Source organism: Ciconia boyciana, chromosome 3, assembly GCF_034638445.1.
Source record: "Ciconia boyciana chromosome 3, ASM3463844v1, whole genome shotgun sequence".
Taxonomy (NCBI): Eukaryota; Metazoa; Chordata; class Aves; order Ciconiiformes; family Ciconiidae; genus Ciconia; species Ciconia boyciana.
Window position 1 is genome coordinate 45,518,542 of NC_132936.1, and position 21,931 is coordinate 45,540,472.

A 21,931-nucleotide genomic window follows, 5' to 3' on the forward strand; every position below is an offset into this window, starting at 1 on the left:
AACACATCCTGGAGAAGTATGTAAGCTAATTAACATGTTTTGGGAACAAACTGAAGCTACTAGTAGAAGTGTGATAAGAAGCACCCTCAGGTGAACTGTCCTCATTATAATACTAAAAGTCACACCCCTTGAGCTGGAGACCCCAGCCCAAGCAGAGACACCTCACCTTTGGGCATGCACAGAATATTAAAGTAATACTGTAGCTTTAAGAATAAGACAAGAAAATGTAACCAATAGAAAACTGCTTTACGTAATTACTTATGCATATGTATAACTAGACTGTGTAAATACTGTACCTGTATGAAAGAGCGGGGGGCTAGCTTTGTGGAGCTACCACATAGCACCCGGTCTTGCACAAAACTTGAAATAAACTGGTATCTCGGCTCTGCGTGCATATTGGGTGTTGCACACCAGGTAATGAACTCTGTGAGACACCACCAGCACTGACAAACCGATTAATTCTCTTTGGCTCAGATCCCTGTCTATACCACAATATTACTTCTTCTTACATCCTATGCCTATCGTCCCTAATTATACAGAAACTCTCTGGAACTTCTTTGCACCTGTACTTCACCCACCTTAGCTGGGTCCTGATCCTAACTTATGCTTCAAAGTGCTAGTGCAAACACTTAACACTAACAAAGTTTCACTTGTGTTGTCCACCTTTACATCTGTTGTCATTAACGAATAAATAGCTATCAGTACAAACACTCTACTGTGAAGTACTTCATTCTATACTAAGTGAACAGTACTCATTGCGCAGATGGCAGCTTTGGTTTTTATAAAGATTATTTCAGAAAACTTTCAAAGCATTTTGACACTTCTTAATATTCATTCAGAGAAACATCAGCTCAATTCTAACCAGCAGTCAAGAAAGAAAACTCAAAACACTAGAAAATATTAGCAAAGGAAAAGAACAAAATAGAAAACATCATTATGCAATGTATAAAATCATACACCTAACCCATATTTGGAATACTGCATGCAATCCTGGTACTCTGACATTCAAAATAGGATGTAGTAGTATGGAAAAAGGTTCAGAGAAGGGTGACAAAGATGACCACAGGTAGAGAATGGCGCCTGTAAAAAGAATGACTGAATACAGTAAGACTCTTCAGCCTAGAAAAGGCAGAGGGTAGGAGATACCAGAAAAAAACCTGAAGAAGCATATAAAGTCATATTGGTATAAGGAAGGAGAACAGGTAGTGATTGTCTGTTCCAATAAAAGTATAAGAGGACATCAAAAGAAGTCAGCAACAACAAGATTCAAAAAGAAAAAACAGGTTGTTCTTGTATACATAGTTAAGGTATGGGTATCAAAGACAGAAACATGGGCTAGATGGATCATTGGTCTGACTGTACCCGTATTTCTAATGCCTGGAGATGAATGACATAACGCATAACAATAAGCATGACATAACACATAAATTGCAAATAACAATACATTTTTTAAAAAATGGCTAAAGATGGTTTGTTTTCTTTTGTTCTACCATACAACTCTCACAGTCTGTTCCTTTGCTTTGCTTAGCACAAGGAGCACTCCTTATCAGTGCCCTAGGTCATAACCAAACAGTACACTGCAAACCTAGAGTCAGGACTTGATGCACATTCAAGATGGCGGCCTAAAGCATCACAGTTAGCATGCAGTCCTCCTAAAGCAAATATGAAGTTCAGGTCTATCATCAGGTATGTGAACTGGCACATTCATGGCAATCTGGGAACATTTGGTGACTGTATTGCATATGTAACATGCATGCATATGTAACAGTATTCTTCCATTACCTCTGTGTGAGACCCTTTACTTCTGTGGTCCAGCAGCTGAATAAGTAGAATCCATAATTCTTTAATGCAGGTACAGGGATAATGGTGAGTAGTAAGAGCCTCAGAAGGTCTCACCTGAAAGAGAATATGCAATACAATTATTCAGGGAAGTGTTATTTTTGAAATTGCATTTTATGTACCAATATTTCCTCTGGTTTTGGTTGTTTGGGGTTTTTTGCAGTTAAATAATATAGCTACAATTACATATTGGAAAGTGCATTATTTCATTAACATCCAAAATATATCTCTCATACAACAAAGACTGTTTCCTAATTCTACACAAGTTACAAGTTGTGCTATTTCTTAGTTTCTTCTGAGCCACTTTCAAACTTTATTTAATCAAATGAAAATGGGATTCTGAGGCTTAAATGAAAAGGAATTGCAATAAATACTGATTCATTGTCTGACAGTAGGGAAAAGAGAAAATGATTTATTAGATTTTCTTGATGTTCTTGGGAAGATAAGAAAAAGATTTCAAATGATTTAATAGCTATTACTGTTGTTATTTTTAACAGAAAAATCCCTAATGACTAGGCATAATGCTAGTAGAATATGTTTTTGTTGGCATGAGGATGTTAATGTTCCCACAACATTTCACAAAATCTGCTTTTCGGTAAATTTACTGCAAGGCATTCTTTTAATATGCAGAAAACAGCATATTTCAAGTCATGTACGTTATTTGATTACTACTCCATATTTAACAAAATTCACTCAGACTGATGCATTTCAAATGCAAAGTAGTCTTCTTGTGATTCATCTTTCAGTTTTACATTCCCTGAATTGTGAAACAAAATAAGCAAAACAGCAAAAGGAAGTGCTAAATACATAAAAATTCTCTGTACGCTTTAATGTTTAAGACCTACCAGCACTGTATTTGAAATAATCATAGTATAGACAAAACTTTACTTACTCTGTCTTAGGACCTATGAATCCACTGAACTGTATTCAGAGGTGGTAAAAATAGTGAGAAAAACTTTGCTTAAATAGCATAATTCAGCACATTTTACCTTCAGCAAGGACACAATGGCAGAAATGTAGAAAGAAAAGAGGCAAGACAAAGCAGCTCATACTCAATTTATCCCTAAACAATGAGTAGTCCAAGTTTGAATAATCAACCTACACCCCTCTAAAGCGAACAGAGGGGAATGGGCACCTAGAGAGACTAATTCATCTAACTCACTGCAGGAGAAAGAACTGTTGCTATTCTTCCCTGACAATAAAAAGAACTAGGGTGACTAGTTTAGACAACTAAGTCCTAGACACCTAGATCTGATGAGATGAATCCTGAATTTTTATATCCTCATGCTCTTCCTGATCCATTCATGCACAACTGTTCTCGAATCACACTGGTACTTAAAATCATTTCTGAATTTGGAAACCTAATTGTGTAAATTAAAAACTAAATCAAAGTACACAATGCCAGTGACAGCAGTAGCTGTGTGAAACAGACATTACAGAAGTGGGAGTGAATGACTAAAATCCACACTCACAATTAGAAGAACAAGTACATCACCAATAGTTTAAAATCTGTATAATATTCTATAAGGATACAGACTTTTTATTTATCATCCATCTTTAGAATAATACGTTTACAACTACTGTTTTCATACAGCTCCAAATCAGGTTTAAATACTGAACACTTAATTATAAATATGAATTTATATGTATTTAAGTGTGACACATAATTTGTTTTTCTCTCTCTATAAAGAACCTTGCTTACCCTATGAAATTGCCAGGGTGGACCCTGACAATCAATTTAAGAAAATCATGAGGTTAAGACTGAATTATGTAAAATAATTCTATTATTCACATTCCACATATGCTGTTTAGACTTCTTCATGTGTCTATGCCTCCTCACGCTTTTAGTTAAAAATGTTATGGGAATCTCTCAACAACCTGAATTAATCTTATGTAAATATTATCTTGAGAATAAACATCAGTGTGACTACTAAAGTCTATTGAAAAATTCATTATTTAACTTCCCAAACTTCTAACTTCCCAAAACTGAAGCACCTCAAAAATACTCTGGTTATGAGTCATCACCAAAGAGCAAAACAGATCCCTCAGAAAGGAGCAGTCTACTTATTACAGATGCACTATAACACTGGAGGATTTTATGGAATTATTAGGTACACAAACTATCTTACAAGTGAAAGTTTCAGGCCTTTTGCATGGAGTACCAGCTGTTGCAGCAACTAGGTTTCTTCATCTACTACTTGCATCTACTACTGTGCTCTTCTACAAGATAGCAGGATCTCTTCTGCAGGAGATGTGCAGTATCCGTCCAGGATAGAGTTTGGCCAGTAGTATCAAAGCAAGACACCATACAGATACTGGTTAGACTAAGGATAACAGAGACATTGTTTTCTTCAGAGATAGGATGGATTTCCTCTTGCAACATCCTGAGTTCAGTATATTGGTAAGTATGGTTATAACCTCAAATTGTGGTACTGTTGGAACAATAGAGCTCTGGTGCCAGAGATGTGCTACTGAAAATAGAAAGAAGATATCCAAGGATATATATTGCTCTGCCAAATGTATCTCAGGGCACAATGGCCTCAGTACATGATCCAAGTCAAGCATCTTGATACCAGAGCTGCCCAAGAAACAGATCTGAAAATATGAGTCTGGAGGATTAGAGTTTATGTCCCTTCTTCCAAGGATCCCCAGAAATGTTAAGAGCTGCACTTCTGAATATTCTCAGCCAAAGCTTAATGACATGTTTTAGTGATGAGCTGACAGTGTCATCTATTATGGGTATCAGTTCTGTTTTCAACAATTTTGAGGGACATTATTTCCATTACTGGATTATAGCAACAAATGCATACTAGAGGAGGCACCAGCTGAAGAGACGTTATCCAGCTCAAGTGTAAGCTCTGCTTCAGAAATTAACTCAAATAGAACTAGTTCAAGCTGTGTGGCCCAAGCCTAGGGAGAGCTGAAGAAAAAGCAGTGGCAAAACAATCTTCTCTCTTTGTAATGTGGCTCTGTGGAAGTAGGATGAATCTGTCATTTTAACATCTGACATTTCAAAGCCTACCATCAAGCACAATGGTCAACAGATACTATTTGAATCTTCCTTTAAAAAAATTACTCTTATCTATTTGCCTTTTGATGGGGGAGGAGGTTGCAGTATTATCTGATAATTTAATAGATCAAACCTGATTTTAAAAGGTAACAGAGTTCTCTACAGAAAGACAGTTTAAAAGAACAGTTATCAAATGCTAGTACAGCCATTCCCCCCTCAAACAGTAATATGAAAGAAGTGGGACTCCATTTTTCATGTCTTTGTACTAGGAAAACACAAACTATACAGCGGTCACTGCTACTTATTCTGAGTTCAGTCCAGCACTCATGGATCACACATGCCCGGCCAAAGCAGGTTTCACAATAACACAGTCAAAGAAGATTACGCAGCTCTTTTACTAGCTGCTATATGGAGCTATTATGACTTTCTAGCTTTGGAGTGCTCAAAACAAGTGAGAAAAACACTGCAGCTGTAGAAGGAAAGAACAAGAAAAGAGAAGGACAAGTTTTCCCTTGACAAATGTAAAAGCACTGTAACAGAAAGATGAGGTTGCGGAAATAGGAGCAGTGCAACAATAAACTGTAATATGACATTCTGTAAGTGTCCAGTTAGCTTACTGCCAGGATTACAGTTATTCTCTTTTTGTTCCTGTTGAGAGAGTTTGAAAAGATTTTTTTTTTTGCATCTCTAGCTCTAAACCTTTTAGACTGTGCCATGTTTGGCATTAAACCTGGAACACTGAACTTAGGAAATGTGGCACTCACTTCTGCTCTCTACACAGTGCATTTCAGTATTACTCTCTCATTCAACTGCCAGATGGTCATGAATAAATATAACACAATTTGAGCTCCTAACAAATAACACTCTTTAAAACATGGAGATGTAAAGTCATACATAACATTTAAAACTTAGCAGTAAGAAGTCATCTATGCATTGGTACAATATCTAATTCATATGGTTCCCAATACAAGCATCTAACTGCCCATCTCCTATATAAAGAAAAAAAGTTACCTTTATATACTTGTTGATGGACAGGCTTATTAAATCAGATATGAGATTTCCACAGTGTGTTTCAAATAAACTGATACTGGTTAAATTCTCTCCAGTTAGATTTATGAAATGGTTAGCATATACGACTTGTCCTAAAACACAAAAGAAAATTAGACCTATTTAGTCCTGGGTTTGGCTGTAGGAATACAAGAAAGAGAATTTTTTTTTCTATTCTATATACTTTAGAATTAGTTTGTTGAGCTGTATGTAATTTTAATTTACAAACACATTTGGGAAAGTTCATCCATTCTAAGTTCAAGCTAGTCCCTTCATTATTACATTGAAGTCTGGTATTATTCTGGTTGACAGTAAAATAGTTTGGCACTTTACAGCCTTTTATTGGCACAGTTTTTGCAGTGGAATAAAGATTTATTTATCTGCAAGTTCCTCTTTGTCACATGCCAGTGCGCATGTTCTGAAATCACTACATGTTTTGCAGATATGCAAGTTGATGACAAACAATTCTGGAGAGGTCTAACACTCTCCTTTGGATGTGTTGATGTAAAAAGCTGGCATTATTATATTCCAACTTGAGCATCTGTAGACATTAACACAGATAAAATGGTAAAACTAAGAGGCTGTAAGATCTTATCCCACAAGCTTTTCAACAGTACAACTCCCGTGACATCAGTGGAACAGAAGATATGTAGAACGAGCCTGTATTTTATGCTTGGAAATGCAGGGTGAAGCCCTGAACCCACTATCCTGCCATTGGTCTCAGGAGTGTGAAGTTTCTACTCAGTGTACTTTACAGAAAGAGATGAGAACCTAAGAAATTCTAAAAGGCATGTAAGAATACAAGATAATATATGCAGAGATACTACTGTCTTGATTAGTAAATTCTGTTGTTAAAAAGCACAAGCTTTCTCTTATGAAAATGGATTACTGCATTATTACTCAGAACTTTATCTAGAAATAAATATAGAATTCTGGACATTAAATTTGCCTCCAACAGTTTTCCCATCCTTTCTCCAAAAGGCCCCAAAAAAGGAAAACACCTTATCCCACAACAGATCATAAAAGAAACTTAGAATTAAAGAACAAAGAGCCAACCCACACATTATCCAGTAACACAGACGTGCAGAAACAATGAAGATGCATTAATCCGAGGAAGGCTGTGTTGTGACAGCACTCAGGTGAAAGCTAATCCAAGATTTCAGATTCAGTACCGGTTACCCAGGCTAAACATACAGTGCATTCTTTCTAGACCTCAACATTACTCCAACTGTTGCAACTCCTATATGGAACTTATATTGATAATTTATAATTAGGGCGAGGGGGGAGGTTTGGTTGTAGTGGCATAATGATTACAGAAGAAAATACAATTTTGTGATTTATTTTGCTAGCATGGACATGAACAATAGATATAAACTCTCACAAAGCAAATAAAGTTCTCTTCTGCATTTTAACAATCCTTCTTCAGCAGACTGAACTACTTTGAAGTTGGGTTCTTCATTGCATTCCATGACCTTTTTTATCTAGCTTCTATGAACAGCTTACTCTTATCAATCTACTTTTAGCACTTAAAAAAAAAAAAAAGGTATTGCCTTGCCCTTTTCTTGCTGTACTTTTACAAGCTCCCCTGACTGAGGCTTCTTTTGCCCAATATTTTCTTAGTGTCACATACAGTTAACAATACAAACTCTCTGTTCTGAGATTCTTTGTTCTGGTCCATCCTTGGACACTTCTCCTACATTCTTTTCATCAAATTGCTGTTCACTCTCATGCATTCCGGATCTCTGCAAATGCATTTTTATTTGCAATGTCAAGAAATGTATTGTTATTAAATATTTAGTATGTTGTAAGCGTTAGTTGAGAACAAACTTTGTAATCTTGGTCAAGTTTTGATAGAACAAATTCCTAATACTATTTCATTTAATTTGAGCTACATGAAGATTCACAAAGAACCTGCCTTCACCATATTTGAGTTTACCCCATTAAATTTAGCTATGCTTAAAAACTACCAAAAGTAGTAAATTATTCTGGACAAATTAAGATGAGAAATCCAGGTTAAGTCATATGTACAAGAATAAGTTCAAGAAAAAAACCTGCATACTTACTCATCATTTTTTCACCTAGTACATGAAGAACTTCCAATACTAGCCAATTAATATCCAAGTGGAGGTGTAGTAAATGCCATGATGGGGGAAAGACCTTTGATTAGAAATACAGACATTTATTTATTTTTAACATTTCTTTAGCAAATTCTGGATACTGTACTAAGACATGTGAAGATGGGCGTACATTTTGCCTGCAGTGAACATTATGGATATCTATGATCAAATACACTGTAACATACAAACATGCCATTCAGTTAAAGAAAAAAAAAAAAAAAGGAAAACAAACAAAAAACCTTCATGACAATTCTGTCTGTAGAAGATGTTCGTGAAGTCTTTAATCTGATCTAAACTACAATTTAAACACAATGTCTTGATTCAAGCTTGACAGATTACAACACCCTTAGTTATCCTGTCCTTTCCAGAAAAGTATTAGGTAGCACACAAACTACTAAAGTAAAGAGTGCTCTTAAAGTAATTCCAAAATTTCAATATTCTCTTCCTTAAAGTTTACTTGAAATTACTGTTTCTTTCATCAGCTCAACCGTGGCCCTACTGACAAGCTAAACAAACCAAAACATTCAAAATGCTGCTTCTCAGTGGATCATTCATCTCCAGATACTAGTTTATACAACCTAAGACTGAAATTTCTTTTTTCTTTCTAAAATGTTTGAAAGCATTAGTTATTATATGTATGTACAAATCTTAATGGTGTATATTTCACTACTGTTTAATGTTGCAGTGCCTACTTCCACATCTGCACTTTTCTTCTTTATATGCATGATCTTTTCCTATTTTGAGTCAGATTTCAGAATGTATTTTTTAAAAAGTGCCCTTCCTACTGGGAAGCTTGGAAATTTTAACCATTAGTAAGGACAAACACCAAGGAATTTATTAAACATGCTATGCTATTTCAGGCCTACTTATCTACCTGTGATTGTTATTATCACTTGTATAGTGCAGGAAGAATTCTAAAAGCTATAAAACATAAAAATAAATAGATAAATAAGAACAACAACAGAAAATCCAGAGCTCATTAGTTGTGTTTGCCAAGTATGGGATGGCACTTAGTTAATAAAGGGAAAAAAAACCCAAAATACAAAGTGTAACTTCAATTTCAGCCTGAAGAAAGATTAATTCTTATTCAGACAAAATTTATCAAGTTGAATATGTACTGTTACACACACACACACAAAAAATTCTAAAAGACATCAACCTTTGCTTGATGTTGAATAGTAAATGCTGCCAGGACACTACTAGGGAGTTCACAAAGGTGACCAATGTGCATGGTCAAAGCATGAAGCTCTTCCACCAACATTGATGGTAACTGTGCTTCTAGTTCTTCATATGGATGGAGCATTCCATCATTTTCCACTTTAGGGGGTTCCAGATACCTGAACACACATACACAGAGACACAATCAGAAAATGGATAAAAAGCAGCCCCACAAAGCTCAGTACAGAAGTTAGTAAACTGTGTGCAAATCTCACCTGAAGATGAAAACTTTCACATAATGCAAAAACTCAATACATTGATGCCTGATGCTCTCTGCTTCACAGTGCAAGTTTGCAGCTTGACCTGAAGTAAAAGAGACCAATAGCTTAAAGCAGATGTGCCCACACTGTGACTCATGTAACATATGCATTCTCCACAGCAATTAAACCAGACCACTGGAAATCCACCCTCTTTTCTGGGGACAACTTGGGAGGTGGCTGGTGGCAAACACCCACTTCTAAGTGTCATCGTGCTAGAGGGATCCATTCTTTATTTTATCATCTCAGGCGCATATCCAGATACAGAGGGAAAAGAAGGCATCCAGTCCCTCAGGAAAGGTGGCAGAGGCAAGCAATTAGTGCTAGAAGAAATCATTCAGCCCTACTGCCCTGCTCCCTGTCTGCTTCCAAGACACCTTCAGAAAAGACGTGTGAAACAATTTCTCAGCATCCTTTTCTCTTGGGGGACTTAAGCAGGTGGACTACAAACATGCTTTGTAACTTCTCTTCCTAGGAAGCATCACATTGTTGCACAGTGCCTTAAGATGTGTCATGCTAAGACCCATCCATTCACAATCTTGTAGCCTGCCTTTCACTTTGCAGCTCTGTATCCTTTCAGCCAGTTATTGCGGCTATGTGTCTCCTTTTCCTTTGCTCTCTGAAACTGTTGTTCTCATGGTGTTACCCTCCTTATCTTGCACCTGCAAGCTCAAACACCTGCAAGCTCAAAAACATTGTTACAGCAGAGATTCATTGGAAGCTATCGCCACTGGTGTGAGAATCGCTCCTTATTTATTCCCACACCTTGCCTTGTAGCTTTCAGCTTACATTAGAGGAAGATGAAACTTAGTGCATAACAAAGCAGATACATTTAAATACCCAATAATTACTGCCCAATAATATATATACACAAATGCTTAGCAACCAGTCAGCCTGCAAAACTTGTACCTGATTAAGCACGTGCCAATCATTGTTAAGAGCACCATAAACAGGAACAGCAAATGAGGAGTTTGAGCAGGCCCCAGTGAAAGTGTATTGCACTAGAGGAGATGCGTGGCAAAAACTCTTTGTCATCTACTGCACTGGACTGCACGTCCAGGGAAAGGCAGTTGCCTTTGCTCCTCTCCCCACCTGGCCACTGGGGAGTCTTCCTTTTCCTTTTCTTGCTCTCTCTCTCCCCTTTGTTTCCCCTGTCCCCTCCAGGTAACCTTGAAGTTCACATATGCCACTTGTTACGGACCCCACAAATAAAGCTTTGTGCATATAAGCCTATCTTAACATCTTTTGAGCAACAACACTCACCAAGTGAGGCAAATCAACTGGTACAAGTACCATAATATTCCAGTGTAGAGCCTACCCCCACCACATAAGAAGCCATAGGATCTGCTATAGTAATGAACCATAGGTTTAGAGGCTCAAATCACTCTGTTCTAAAGGAATTATTTATAGATATTACTGCTGCTCTGCAGCAATTACAAATATTTTATCCAAAGTTCTTGGAAGTTCTGTTTAACCAAAATTTTGTGTTACAGTATTTCACTACAAAATCTTTTGCATACTGTCATAAATCATTGATCAATTAAGTGGAACAAAATAGGAACAGTAGAGTGTCAAGAACAGATCAGGCATTAAAAAAAAAAAAAAAGGCAAAACAACACGGAGCATAAGAAAAGATTTTATATGGCTTCCATATTACACAGTTCTCAGTACCAAGTCTCCAAAGCTCATTAAGACTGATAGGAAATTAAATGAAATGTACGATATTGATACCTGTATAAACACATGTGCACAACAAAGATTTACGGAGCTAAAACTCTAAACTGGTGTTTTAAACAGTGGCAATAGTGCATTTATCTAAGACATCAATAATACCTAACATCACACTGCCTGATCATTTTAAATATTTTAATCCTCACGACACTCCTCTACTACTAGCCCGCTTGTATCAAGGGGGAACTGAGTCACAGATGTATCAGTGGCTTGCTCTAAGTCACAGAGAAAGCCTGGTGCAAAGCATAAAATTCAACAGTTTTTTTTATTTTCCTAGCTTATTTGAGAACAGAAAGAACAGGATACAGAGAAGAGAACCAAGCAGATGCTTACATTTAAGGGAAAAAGAACTACAGAACAGTTTCTTGGTGTCCAGCTACCATATAAAAGTTCAAATGTAATTTAAAATAAGGCTATTTCCACTTATGTATTAAATGTCAGCAAAATTAGACTTTTAAGATACAATCAACAAAAGCATATGAAAGAAGCTTGATAATAATTTCATACCAATTATTTAAATGGCAGAGCATGACAATATCAAATCAAAATAAAAATAATGATGTGTAAAAATATTCACTTGTACTCTTAGAACACTAACAATTTATCTGTAATGAGAAGATACCACAGACAGTTTATTTCTGAGTAATTACTGAACTTCTCAACTTGCTAAGTAATTCAGCCTTCAAACTTAAAATAAGCCCAAGGCTGCAATAATCCTTCAGAAACATACTGCTTCTCATGCCTTAGTATTTAATTGAAACAAAGCATTTTGTAGTGATCCCATTTTATTGATCCTGCTGCAAAGATAAATTAAGTTTGTAAATAACTCTAAACTAAGCAAATATCACTAACTTGTTTAAATGGAAGCTAACAGAACACTGAAAAAAGTCCCAACCCACTACCTTTGTAACTGAAATAGTTATTGGGAGTTTTGATGCAACTTTCAATTTTTAATTAAACAAGTTAATAGTTTTGCCAAATTCTACCTTAGGGGTGACACCTTAGCTCAAGTCAAATTAATGCGAAATTCCCCACTAAGGTCAGAATTGCCCCGTACACCTACTACACACGCAGATCTGGCTCCAAATTGACTCACAACATTTCCACTACCTATTTTCACACTACCTTACATCCCTTGGTTGCCTATATTTGTACTCTTACTGCAGGTTTATGCTGTTTATATGGCTGTTCTGTGGCACACTCCATGAGCCCTTGGTCAAGAGTCAAAGCACAAGTGTAATCTGTGATAATACACTTCTATAATGAAAAGGTAGTCAGATACCTATCCCAATGTCAAAGTAAATGTGTTAAACTTACCAAAATCAGATGAACTCATTTGTACTAGGTTTTCCAGTCTGTATATCTGTTGCCTAATTAAAGGAATACAAAGGTTTATGGTATTTATATAGGTAAAAGCTGTTTAACTACATTTTAGTAAGTTCTAAATAGAACACAGAGAGGTGAGAGGTGTTCCTTGCTTTGTATTTCTGAAAAAGCTTACCGAAATGTAACTTAGGAAAGAGTATTAGTGGAAGGTAGCTGACACATCCAAGTGTGAAGGGATGACGATGGATAGAATTTTTGCTTGTTTTTAAAACACTAAATACAGGTTACTGTATTTATACAGTACAAAACTAGCTAAATATCGGGGGAGAAAAAAAACAACCACACACACAAAAACCCTGAAAGCCATTCCCTGTAAGTGTTCTTTCCATAAGCATAACTCAACTTCATAGTTGAAAGTTAGTCCTCATGGCATATGCTCAGTATACCCTAAAATCAATTCACTTGTGAATGAACACTAGTAAATTCTATCAGCAGCTTTTCCTGCTTTCCGCTTAGGGTGATCTGCTGCTTAACTTGAGCACAAAAGATAAACAGCAGCAAATATAGTAGAGTAAAAGGAGAAAGTGTTTCTAGAAAAGTTAAAACTCAGTTCAGTTTTGGAAGGGAGAGGGCGCATTTTTAAAGAAGCTGCTAACTGCCACTGCAAATGAAAATTTAAAAAAAGCTGTAACATAGGTAAGTACTCAGCCATATTCTGCAACAACTGTTATTTTCAAGTGGTCTCAAGTATAGTCTCCACAGAGATAACATGGTACTAAACTGAATACATGAAAAGCGCAACTGTCTAAGACAGACTTTTGAAAGAAAATGCTGCATAAATTGAGGAAGGAGCACTCTGCCTCATTTCTTATACAGTCAAAGCAGCAACTACGGAATGATTCAAAAACAGGATACTTGGATCCAACCCAGATGAAATGTTCTTATGAAAAAAAAAATTGAAAACTAGGAATTGCCCACAAGGAACCAAAAACCCAGGTTGTAACCTGCATATTAAAAGGCAGGCACATATTAAAGTTATCTCCCTTAGCTCTTCCTTCGTTGGATAAAATCATGTCAGCTACCCAAGATTACCTTCAGCCATTTAGGTGAGTTGTGGAGGTTTTTTTGTTTGTTTTGAAATCAAAGCTGAATTTCTGCATGAATTTTTCAAGTATTTCAACCATGTAGAAACAAAGGAAGTCTAAAGCAGGATGACTTTATGAAAGAGCGCTGTTGAGGCTGAAGGTTAGAGAGAGAATGTTAGAAAGGAGCCAATTGGGGGGGGGAAGGGAAGACTCCCCCAAATGGCAGGGGAGGGGAAGACTCTCTACTGAATTGACAAAAGACAGAATACAGTAGGCTGATAAAATAAAAGCACAAACTAGGCATGAGAAGCATAACAAAGATATCATCAGTTAAATAAGTAATTTTCATTTCAATTTGCATTTGTACCTCAAAGATTGATCCTCATGGTTGTTAATCATTAAATAATTTGTTTTGCAAATAAATATTCTGACAGTTAAACTGGTACTTCTGTTTATTAATCAAAGATATATTGTCTTAATATACCCACTTGAATGGTTACATAGCTCTTTGACTCACACATCTTCAATCACATAAAAAAAAACAGGTAAGAATGCTTTTTACTGTGCAATTAATGTTTTTAACTTGCAGTTCTGCTATATATTATTATTTATTACAATATTTAAAAATATTAAATAACAATCTTTAATATTTACAGACACATTAAAAAAGACTAGGTTTCTGTCAGCATGTATTTAAACATAGATCTTATCTGTACTTTATAAACTGAACTATTTACAGCCACCTTGTCCTCAAGAATCATTATAACTTGTACTTAACACATATTATTTCTACAATGGAAAAAGGAGTTCTCCTACTTTCAGTTGTCAACTGGTCTATAAATGAAAGTGTTCCATTTTATGACTGAACAAATGAACTGAAAGAGAGAATATCTTTGCAGAGGGACTTGTCACACCAAAAGACAGCTTAGCAACCAAACTCTCATAGCCAAGAGTCAGCTGAAATCCATTATTCCTACCAGTTCAGTAGGTTTTAAAACATGTATAGCTTGAATAACTTAAAAACCTCAATAAAATATATTATGCCTTATGTTCACCTGTATTACAATTACAGAACAGTTTATATTACAGAAAAAAAATTAATTTAATTCAAGAGATCAACTACATCACTGACTCAATGCCCAGTGATTTTATGTTAATAAACAGTTAACAAACAGATCAGAGTAAATGCTGAAAGGGATACAGTGTTTCTTTTAACTAAGTTATCCTCTGATCTCCTTCATTATCAGATTTTTTTAAATCACAATGAAGTCAAAGCTTGTATCAAACAAGCAAAGATAAATAATACTGGTTTTAACATATGTCCTGTCATCTATGACATCATGTTTCAATAAGCCAGACCCTATTAATGATGTTTCACATCATGCCCTTGGTCACACCCTAAAGGGATGGAAGAATCCACTACAATCAAAGGAATGATGGAATACGTCACATATATTTGTGGAATCATACAAAAGCTCCTCTCCCATCCACTCTCCGTATGTGCTGTATATTCTGAGGATTATCAGTAGCAAAGAGGATTATCGGTGATCTGTGTATTTGCATTGACCAGATTAAACATCTACATTGAATTAGTCAAACACTGAGTAACTGTATCTGAAGAGATTGCTGAAGCTATCCTAATCCAAACAATTGAAGGAAGTGCAGCATCCAGCTTTTACAGTATTTGATTTTTAACCTCCACTTTTCTTTATGCACAAAAAAAGGACTTAAAATCTTCAAAAGACAACTTTAATTATATGAGTAGCACAATCTCATTCAAGGAAATCTTATATAGTTTATTCATATATTCTGAAGCTAGAGCCTTCTAAATTAGTCACAACACTGTACTATACTTACAATAACTATACTTATTTTTTTATCTGGTCATGGCTAAGATATACACCACACTACTTAGAAACTTATTAAGTCCCATAGTATTAAAAATCTGTGACACAAAATTTACTTCTCGTAATTCTGTCTGTGTCTTATCCATCACTTACTAGAGTGTTACAACAGACAGCATAATCTTTTTGGATGCCTTGCATAGCCCACAGTCTTTTATGATTTTACTATCAAAACCTTGAAAAGTTTGTTACATCCTTAAGGTGGATATAACTACAGGAGTGGATTAATTGTAAAATACACTAACATTATCATACCTAAGTAATCCAAAGAGAAGTCCACAGGATTCAACTAATGCCATTTCAGTAACCCACTGAAAGCCAAACATTTCCACTACATCTTCTTCATAGTCATTTGGAGAAGGATCTAGTCTCAGCAAAACCCTGTAAAATAGAGCCAACAATATTCACACATTCCCTAGTAATAAACCTATAGAATACAATATCTACAGCTGGCTTAGGTATCACTGGTATTTTATCAATACATCAGCAACATGTATACTATAGATAGGAAGGTGAAGCAGTGCTCTCAAATGACAGGCTGTTATACCTTTTATAGCCATATAATATATAGTACATAAAATATGACAACTCCTAGCTTCAAGAGCATAAAAACATGATATAGTCACAGGGCACAGTATATTTTAGAAACAAATAAAAATTAATAAGCTACCACCTTGAAGCATCTTCATCCTTACAAAGGGGCTGAGACATAACAGACAGGCTGTCCTTAACAGAAGAGGCTGCTACGTTAGATAACGTGCTCCACTGTAAGCGTATGGTTGGAATCTGCCTCAATGGACACTACATGCTTTATAACTAATGCTAGAATATACATTTGCTCCTTTATATACATTTAATAATATTCATATAGAACATGTCGATAAAAGCACATTAATAAAAGCACACTTTTAGGTAGGTGAACTGATGAGGGTCACAAAATGTGACTTCATTATTATAACTTAAATTAACACTAGGCCATGACTACCCTTTGCTCTGGCTAAAGAAAAAAAAAAATAAAATCAGAATCACCATTTTACTCAAAGTGGGGAAAATCAGACATCTGTATAGATTGTTAAAACATTACTAATTGTGCAAATATAAAAATATTTCACTAATGTGCTTTCAAAAAAAAAAAAAATCACAGCAAGTTGTATAACAACAACAACAACGACATGAAAACAAATTATTTCGGAATTTTCCCACTGAATTCCACAGAATACTTCAGCGTAGATGAAGCTGAGTTCACTAAGATGCAAGAAATATTTCTGTTTTTAAAAATAAAAAGGTACTGGGAAAGCACTTGGTTTTCATTATATTACACACCAAATTCATATTCTTTTTGAACTATGCACTATTACCAGTTCAGTTCTCAGAGGCAAAAAGAGCATCTGCTGAATAATCAGCTCAGTCTCCCACAACACCTGTAGTTCACTTGGTAACAGTCTAAACATTGGTCTGTTTTGAAGCCTTTAGCAATTAAATCCAGTTACTCCTGTTCTAGATAATGAAGATAGAGGAGTCCCTCACATGCAGGCTTTTCCAAGAATTTACAATCCAAGTAGACAAAGTGAATAAACAACAGGAGAACAGTATTATCATGACTGTAGTGATCTGGGAAACCTGTATACATACAAGCTCCTGAGTGAATTTTCACATGACATTGTTACTGTCATGAAATGTTTCTTTGTCAGTGTGGAATCCACTACAGATATGTTAATGCAGACACAGGCTCTCTCAATCCTCTGCTTGACATCAATTTGAATGAATGTGCTCTGATCCAACCAAAAAAATATGATAAATAAGGTATTTATAGGATATAGGAAATGGGGGATGTGCAGCAGAACCCCCTTTAAGGCTTTACAGAAAAGGCTGTGGAAATGAAGGTTAAAAAAACCCCAAAGTAACAACATAAAATATGAGGCTTGGCAGGAGAAACCCACAGTAAGTATTCAAGTTCAAAGGTATAAAGAAAGCACTCGGGAAGTCAGACAGACAGAAAGATTATGCTTTTGTAGGGAAAAACAAGACAACCCCTGCAGGATTAGCAAATGGCACAGAAAACTAAGCTGGATCATGGACAGTAAGGAAGATACTAACTAAACCAAAGTAACATTTTAGAATCTCATGGCAAATACTTGTTATGCATGTAACTTCTGAACCTTAAATCCAGAATGCATGCAAAGGTAGAGTTTTGAGAAAGATGGTCTTAAAGCTACAAAGGACAGTCCCAGCAACGTGGGGAAGCTGGGCAGAGCAGGTTTGCTTCTGTCACATGGAAAAGAGAGGAAGGGCCAGCATCGAATGGAGCGTACGACTGGAAAGAGCAGTGCTGCAACCTCTTCAGAAATTTAAGGCATCTTGGATGCTGTTGCCCAACAGGCCAGTTTTGAAGCATCCTAACAAGCCTGTAAGAAGTCCTTTACAATATCTTAAAGTAAGTTCACAAAGCTAGGAACTGGACCTAGAACACTGTTCAAAGCAGTGCATCAAACGCAATTGCCCTTCCTGCTTTGGTATACCACCAGATTGATCTCAGGATCATAAGAGCTGAAGAACAAACTGATCTGGAAACCCTGTCAGCATTTAGAGGCACAAAATACCAGCGGAAAGAACATCTTAGAAGGGTATTATATTTGGAACTTAAAAAACCCCCCTACCTCTTAAGAGATCCGCTTGCTAAATAAGACTCTGCAGAGAAGCTTCTCCCTCCATTTTGGTTGTCAAAAGCACAAGAAAAACAAGGCGGCTTTGAGTTCTCATTCTCCACTTGCATTGCCATCTCCAAGCTTTCAGTGAGAAACGGGGGTGTGGAGGAAGCCACAAAGTCATCATCCATTGTTTCCACCTGATCCAGAAAATAAATAGATAAATTAAAACACACTCATGGTGTTTCTTCGAATAATTTTCTCATTGTTACAACTCCCCATAATCCCTCAGATCAAGTGAGGACACACATTTGACCAACTGTAACATCAAACTAACACAGAGAGATACCACCAAGAAAGGCAATCGTGGTCTCATGCCCTGCCACACAGTTCCGCTGCTTTGTGTGACTTCATCTTCCTCCATCACAACCTGTTCAAGGAATCACATCAGTGAAAAGCTAACCCTACAAAAACCAAAATAGGTTCATTTTCTTCTGGTTTAGCTCTCTAAATTGACGACTCATGAGGTTAGACTAGCACGGGGGTAAAATAAGAGGCAAGAATGCCTTACAAGGCATGGGCAAGCTACTTTCAGCAACACCTCTGCGACCAGAGTAGCTACACTACAAAAATACATCATGCATTAGAGGCTCCCAGTTGACCATGACTTTAAGGCAATATTACAGCTCAAGTTCTCTAAGAAGCAGTAAATACACCCCACGTGATAATTATGGAAGCCTGAAATGCTAAAGTTTTAAAGCTCAGAAGACGATTCTGACATAGGTCAAGTTCTATTTAAAAAGTCTGACTTCCCAGGAATCTGAAAAAAAGAGAAACAGAAGAAAAAGCAGAAGGAAGATCATGTCCAAAAGAAGTTCACTGTGTACTTAATACTAGTGAATTAGTATTTTATACAACATGCTGAAAGAGTAGATCTAGGCAACAGGTACCACAGAGTTCTACAATAACATGCAAACAATATAACTAAAACTATTAACTCTAAATTAAGTTTTCAATTTCATTGCAGGCAATTTTTGATACTGTTCTTGCAGAAACCAGTTTACACCGTGGCTAGAGGTTGGTAATACAGAGGCTTGACTGAAAAATGAGCTCAAGGAAAAAAAAGAAAAGTTTCTGGCCTACTTTCACCCATTCATTCACACCCCTGCGGTGCAGTCGGCTGTGCAGCAGAAGTGAAAGGGTGACTTCAGTGCTCCAGTTTACAGCAGGACCCTATGTATAGGCACGTTAGCACAACTGGCAAGGCAGAAATAAGCAGCTAACAGGAATGCCCTAAATCAGAAGAAGAGTTTCTAAGGAAAGTCTGTTCAATTTAGGGTATCAAAATCGCCCCATAAAATAGAAAACACTGGGAAAAAAGTACAAAAAGGGCAGCTCTTCATGGTCGCAACTCACGTCAGTTCTGTACTCGTCTATCACATCCCTGACCCAGCGGAACCAATTACTGACTTTAAGCACCGCAGCCTTAGCCAGCCGCGCTGGACAACTTCCCAGGCGGTTGCAATCCGCGGGCAGGAGCTGCAAACCGGCGACGCAGCCGCCGGGAGCAGCACCCCAGCAGCCTGCCGGACGCCGGGAAGCGGCCACCAGGCAGCACACCCGCCGGGGACCTGCCAGGAACACGACGCCCACCCGTAACACCCGCGGCCCAGCGCCGCTCCCCTCTCCCCAGAGGCGCTTCCCCGCCGCGCCGCGCCGGGCCGGGCCGGGCCAAGCCAGGCCTGGGCCGAGTCGGGGGAGGTGCATCAGCCCCCGTAGACCGCGGCGAGCCAGGGACGGGACGGGACGGGACGGGACGGGACGGGACGGGACGTGGGAGCGGGTAGGAAGGACGGCGCGGTACCTGCGCGCTGGCGGGAGCACCGCTCCCCTTCCGCGCCCGGACACTTTTCCGTACGTCCCGCGCGGCACCGTCACCCCAGCACTGCGCAAGCGCCGCGGCACCGATTGGCCGCCGGCCGCTCCTCCTTCCCCCGCCGCCCGGCTCTCCTCCGCCCCGCGAGGGAGGGAGGAAAGAAGGAAGGAAGAACGCTTACCCGCTCCCTTCCTCACTGCCGCCCGCCCCTCGCCGTGCCTGCCCGCCCGCCCGCCTGCCTGCCTGCCTGCCTGCCTGCCTGCCTCAGGGCGAAGCGTCGCGCGCGCCCCCAGCCGCCACCCGCGAGGCGGCTCCCTGCGGCCCCCGGTCGGTCGGTCGGTCGGCCGGCCGGCCTCGCCGCTGCGGGGCCGCTGCTGGCCCCCGTCCTGGCAGTGGGTGCCCTCGCCGCCCGCTGGGCCTCTGCCCGCCATCTGGAGGGCCCCTCCAGGCACGCGCGGTCCCCGGCGTGCCCGCAGGCCCCGCCGTGCTTCCCTCGGCGTGAACTCCTGCCTCCCTCCCTCCTGCCCCTTGCTCCCCGACCCCCTTCCTCTTTTCACCCATGCTGTGGCTACATCTCCCAGTCCCTGTCAGTTCACAATGTGCTTCTTACTCGCCCACTTCTTGAAATTTAGGTGGGGTTTCATGGCAGCCCCTCTCAGTGCGTCCCTTGCCTGGCCAGCCACCACAACTTGCGTCTGGCCACTTATCACCTGACTGCCACCACCTTGCCACTGCTAGTAAGTGCCCCAAATCAGACTGGTGCTTCCCAATCTTCCTGTATTTCAACTGTCCGCTACCTTTGGTTTTCTTCGCGTCTAGCCTGTACCTGAACCTCATGTGCCTCCTTCACCTCGGTTCACCCATCCCTATGGACCCTCACAGCCATGGGCAAGAGGTCCTGGTCTTTTCTGATGCCTTACAGACCCTGATCCAACATTCCCACGTCTGTCAGGTACTGCTGCCATCTCGAGACACAAGCAATTTGCAACCAGCATGGGAAGTGGTGTTTAATACATTTGAAATTCAAGCTGGCTATCGCTCTTCCCATTTACCGAAGCACCTTCATTGGGTATGACAGTCACCACTGAAGAGGGGCCAGGGAGAAAGTCCTAAAACCTGTGCCTGGCATAATTTAGCTTAAAATACATACTGTGCACCTAGCGGTTTCTGGGTCTTTTTAATAATTATTATAGTATTTGGATCGCCTTGGTTTGATTTCATTTCAAAATGCTCTTCCAGTTTTGCCTTTTTTTTGGGTGTAAATTAGCAGCAGTGCATGAAACTTTTGTTTCTAACAAAGTTGCTGTAAAAAGTTTTGCTGTTGCTGCTACAGCTTGCTGTGAAAACTCTCGTGTGATTAAAAATGCTTCGTTTGCTCCTGTGTCTGTAAGAATCCCTCATTTCCTTCTTTAAATTCCTGTCTAATTAAAAAAACACTACATCATGGTTAAATAAAACTGTACCCAGGATAACCCTGATTTCCATATGCAGATTTATCTGCACTGACAGCCCCCTCTCCCTCTCTTAGTCTTTCTGTTTCCTCTCTCCCTCCCTCTCTCTCCCTCTTTCTCTTCCCCTCTCTTTCTCTTCCTCTCTGTCTTTTTGTCTCTCTTTATGTCTATTGCATTATGCCTGAATAATTTTCAGCCTTTTTTTTTTTCCTCCCCTCTTGCACGCACATGCTAAAATAACTAGACAAAGATGCAAGGTGGTTGGTGCAGTCCCTGTCTCTAGGACAAAACCAAGAAAGCTCGTGATTGCAATGTCACCTTTCTTTTTTTTCTTTTTTTTTCCCCACCCATGCTCGGTGATTAAACTTCCCCAGGATAGGGAAGAAAAAGGAGCTGGAAATGAAATAGGGTTGAGGAAAAATCCC

At 38.7% G+C, this 21,931-nt stretch overlaps 1 protein-coding gene across 1 annotated transcript in view; it reads right to left on the reverse strand.

Moving 5' to 3' along the window:
• MMS22L (MMS22 like, DNA repair protein) overlaps positions 1-20,134 on the reverse strand; it is a 100,656-nt gene extending 80,522 nt beyond the window's left edge. Inside the window, exons 1-9 of the mRNA XM_072855528.1 lie at positions 20,044-20,134; positions 18,192-18,379; positions 15,790-15,915; positions 12,537-12,589; positions 9,447-9,534; positions 9,173-9,350; positions 7,960-8,053; positions 5,861-5,991; positions 1,783-1,896 (exon numbers count right to left, since the gene is read on the reverse strand). Coding sequence (XP_072711629.1) covers positions 1,783-1,896; positions 5,861-5,991; positions 7,960-8,053; positions 9,173-9,350; positions 9,447-9,534; positions 12,537-12,589; positions 15,790-15,915; positions 18,192-18,370 — 963 coding nt within the window. The 5' untranslated portion in view covers positions 18,371-18,379; positions 20,044-20,134. The remainder of the gene's footprint in view (positions 1-1,782; positions 1,897-5,860; positions 5,992-7,959; positions 8,054-9,172; positions 9,351-9,446; positions 9,535-12,536; positions 12,590-15,789; positions 15,916-18,191; positions 18,380-20,043) is intronic.
• Between the last annotated feature and the right edge of the window lie 1,797 nt (positions 20,135-21,931).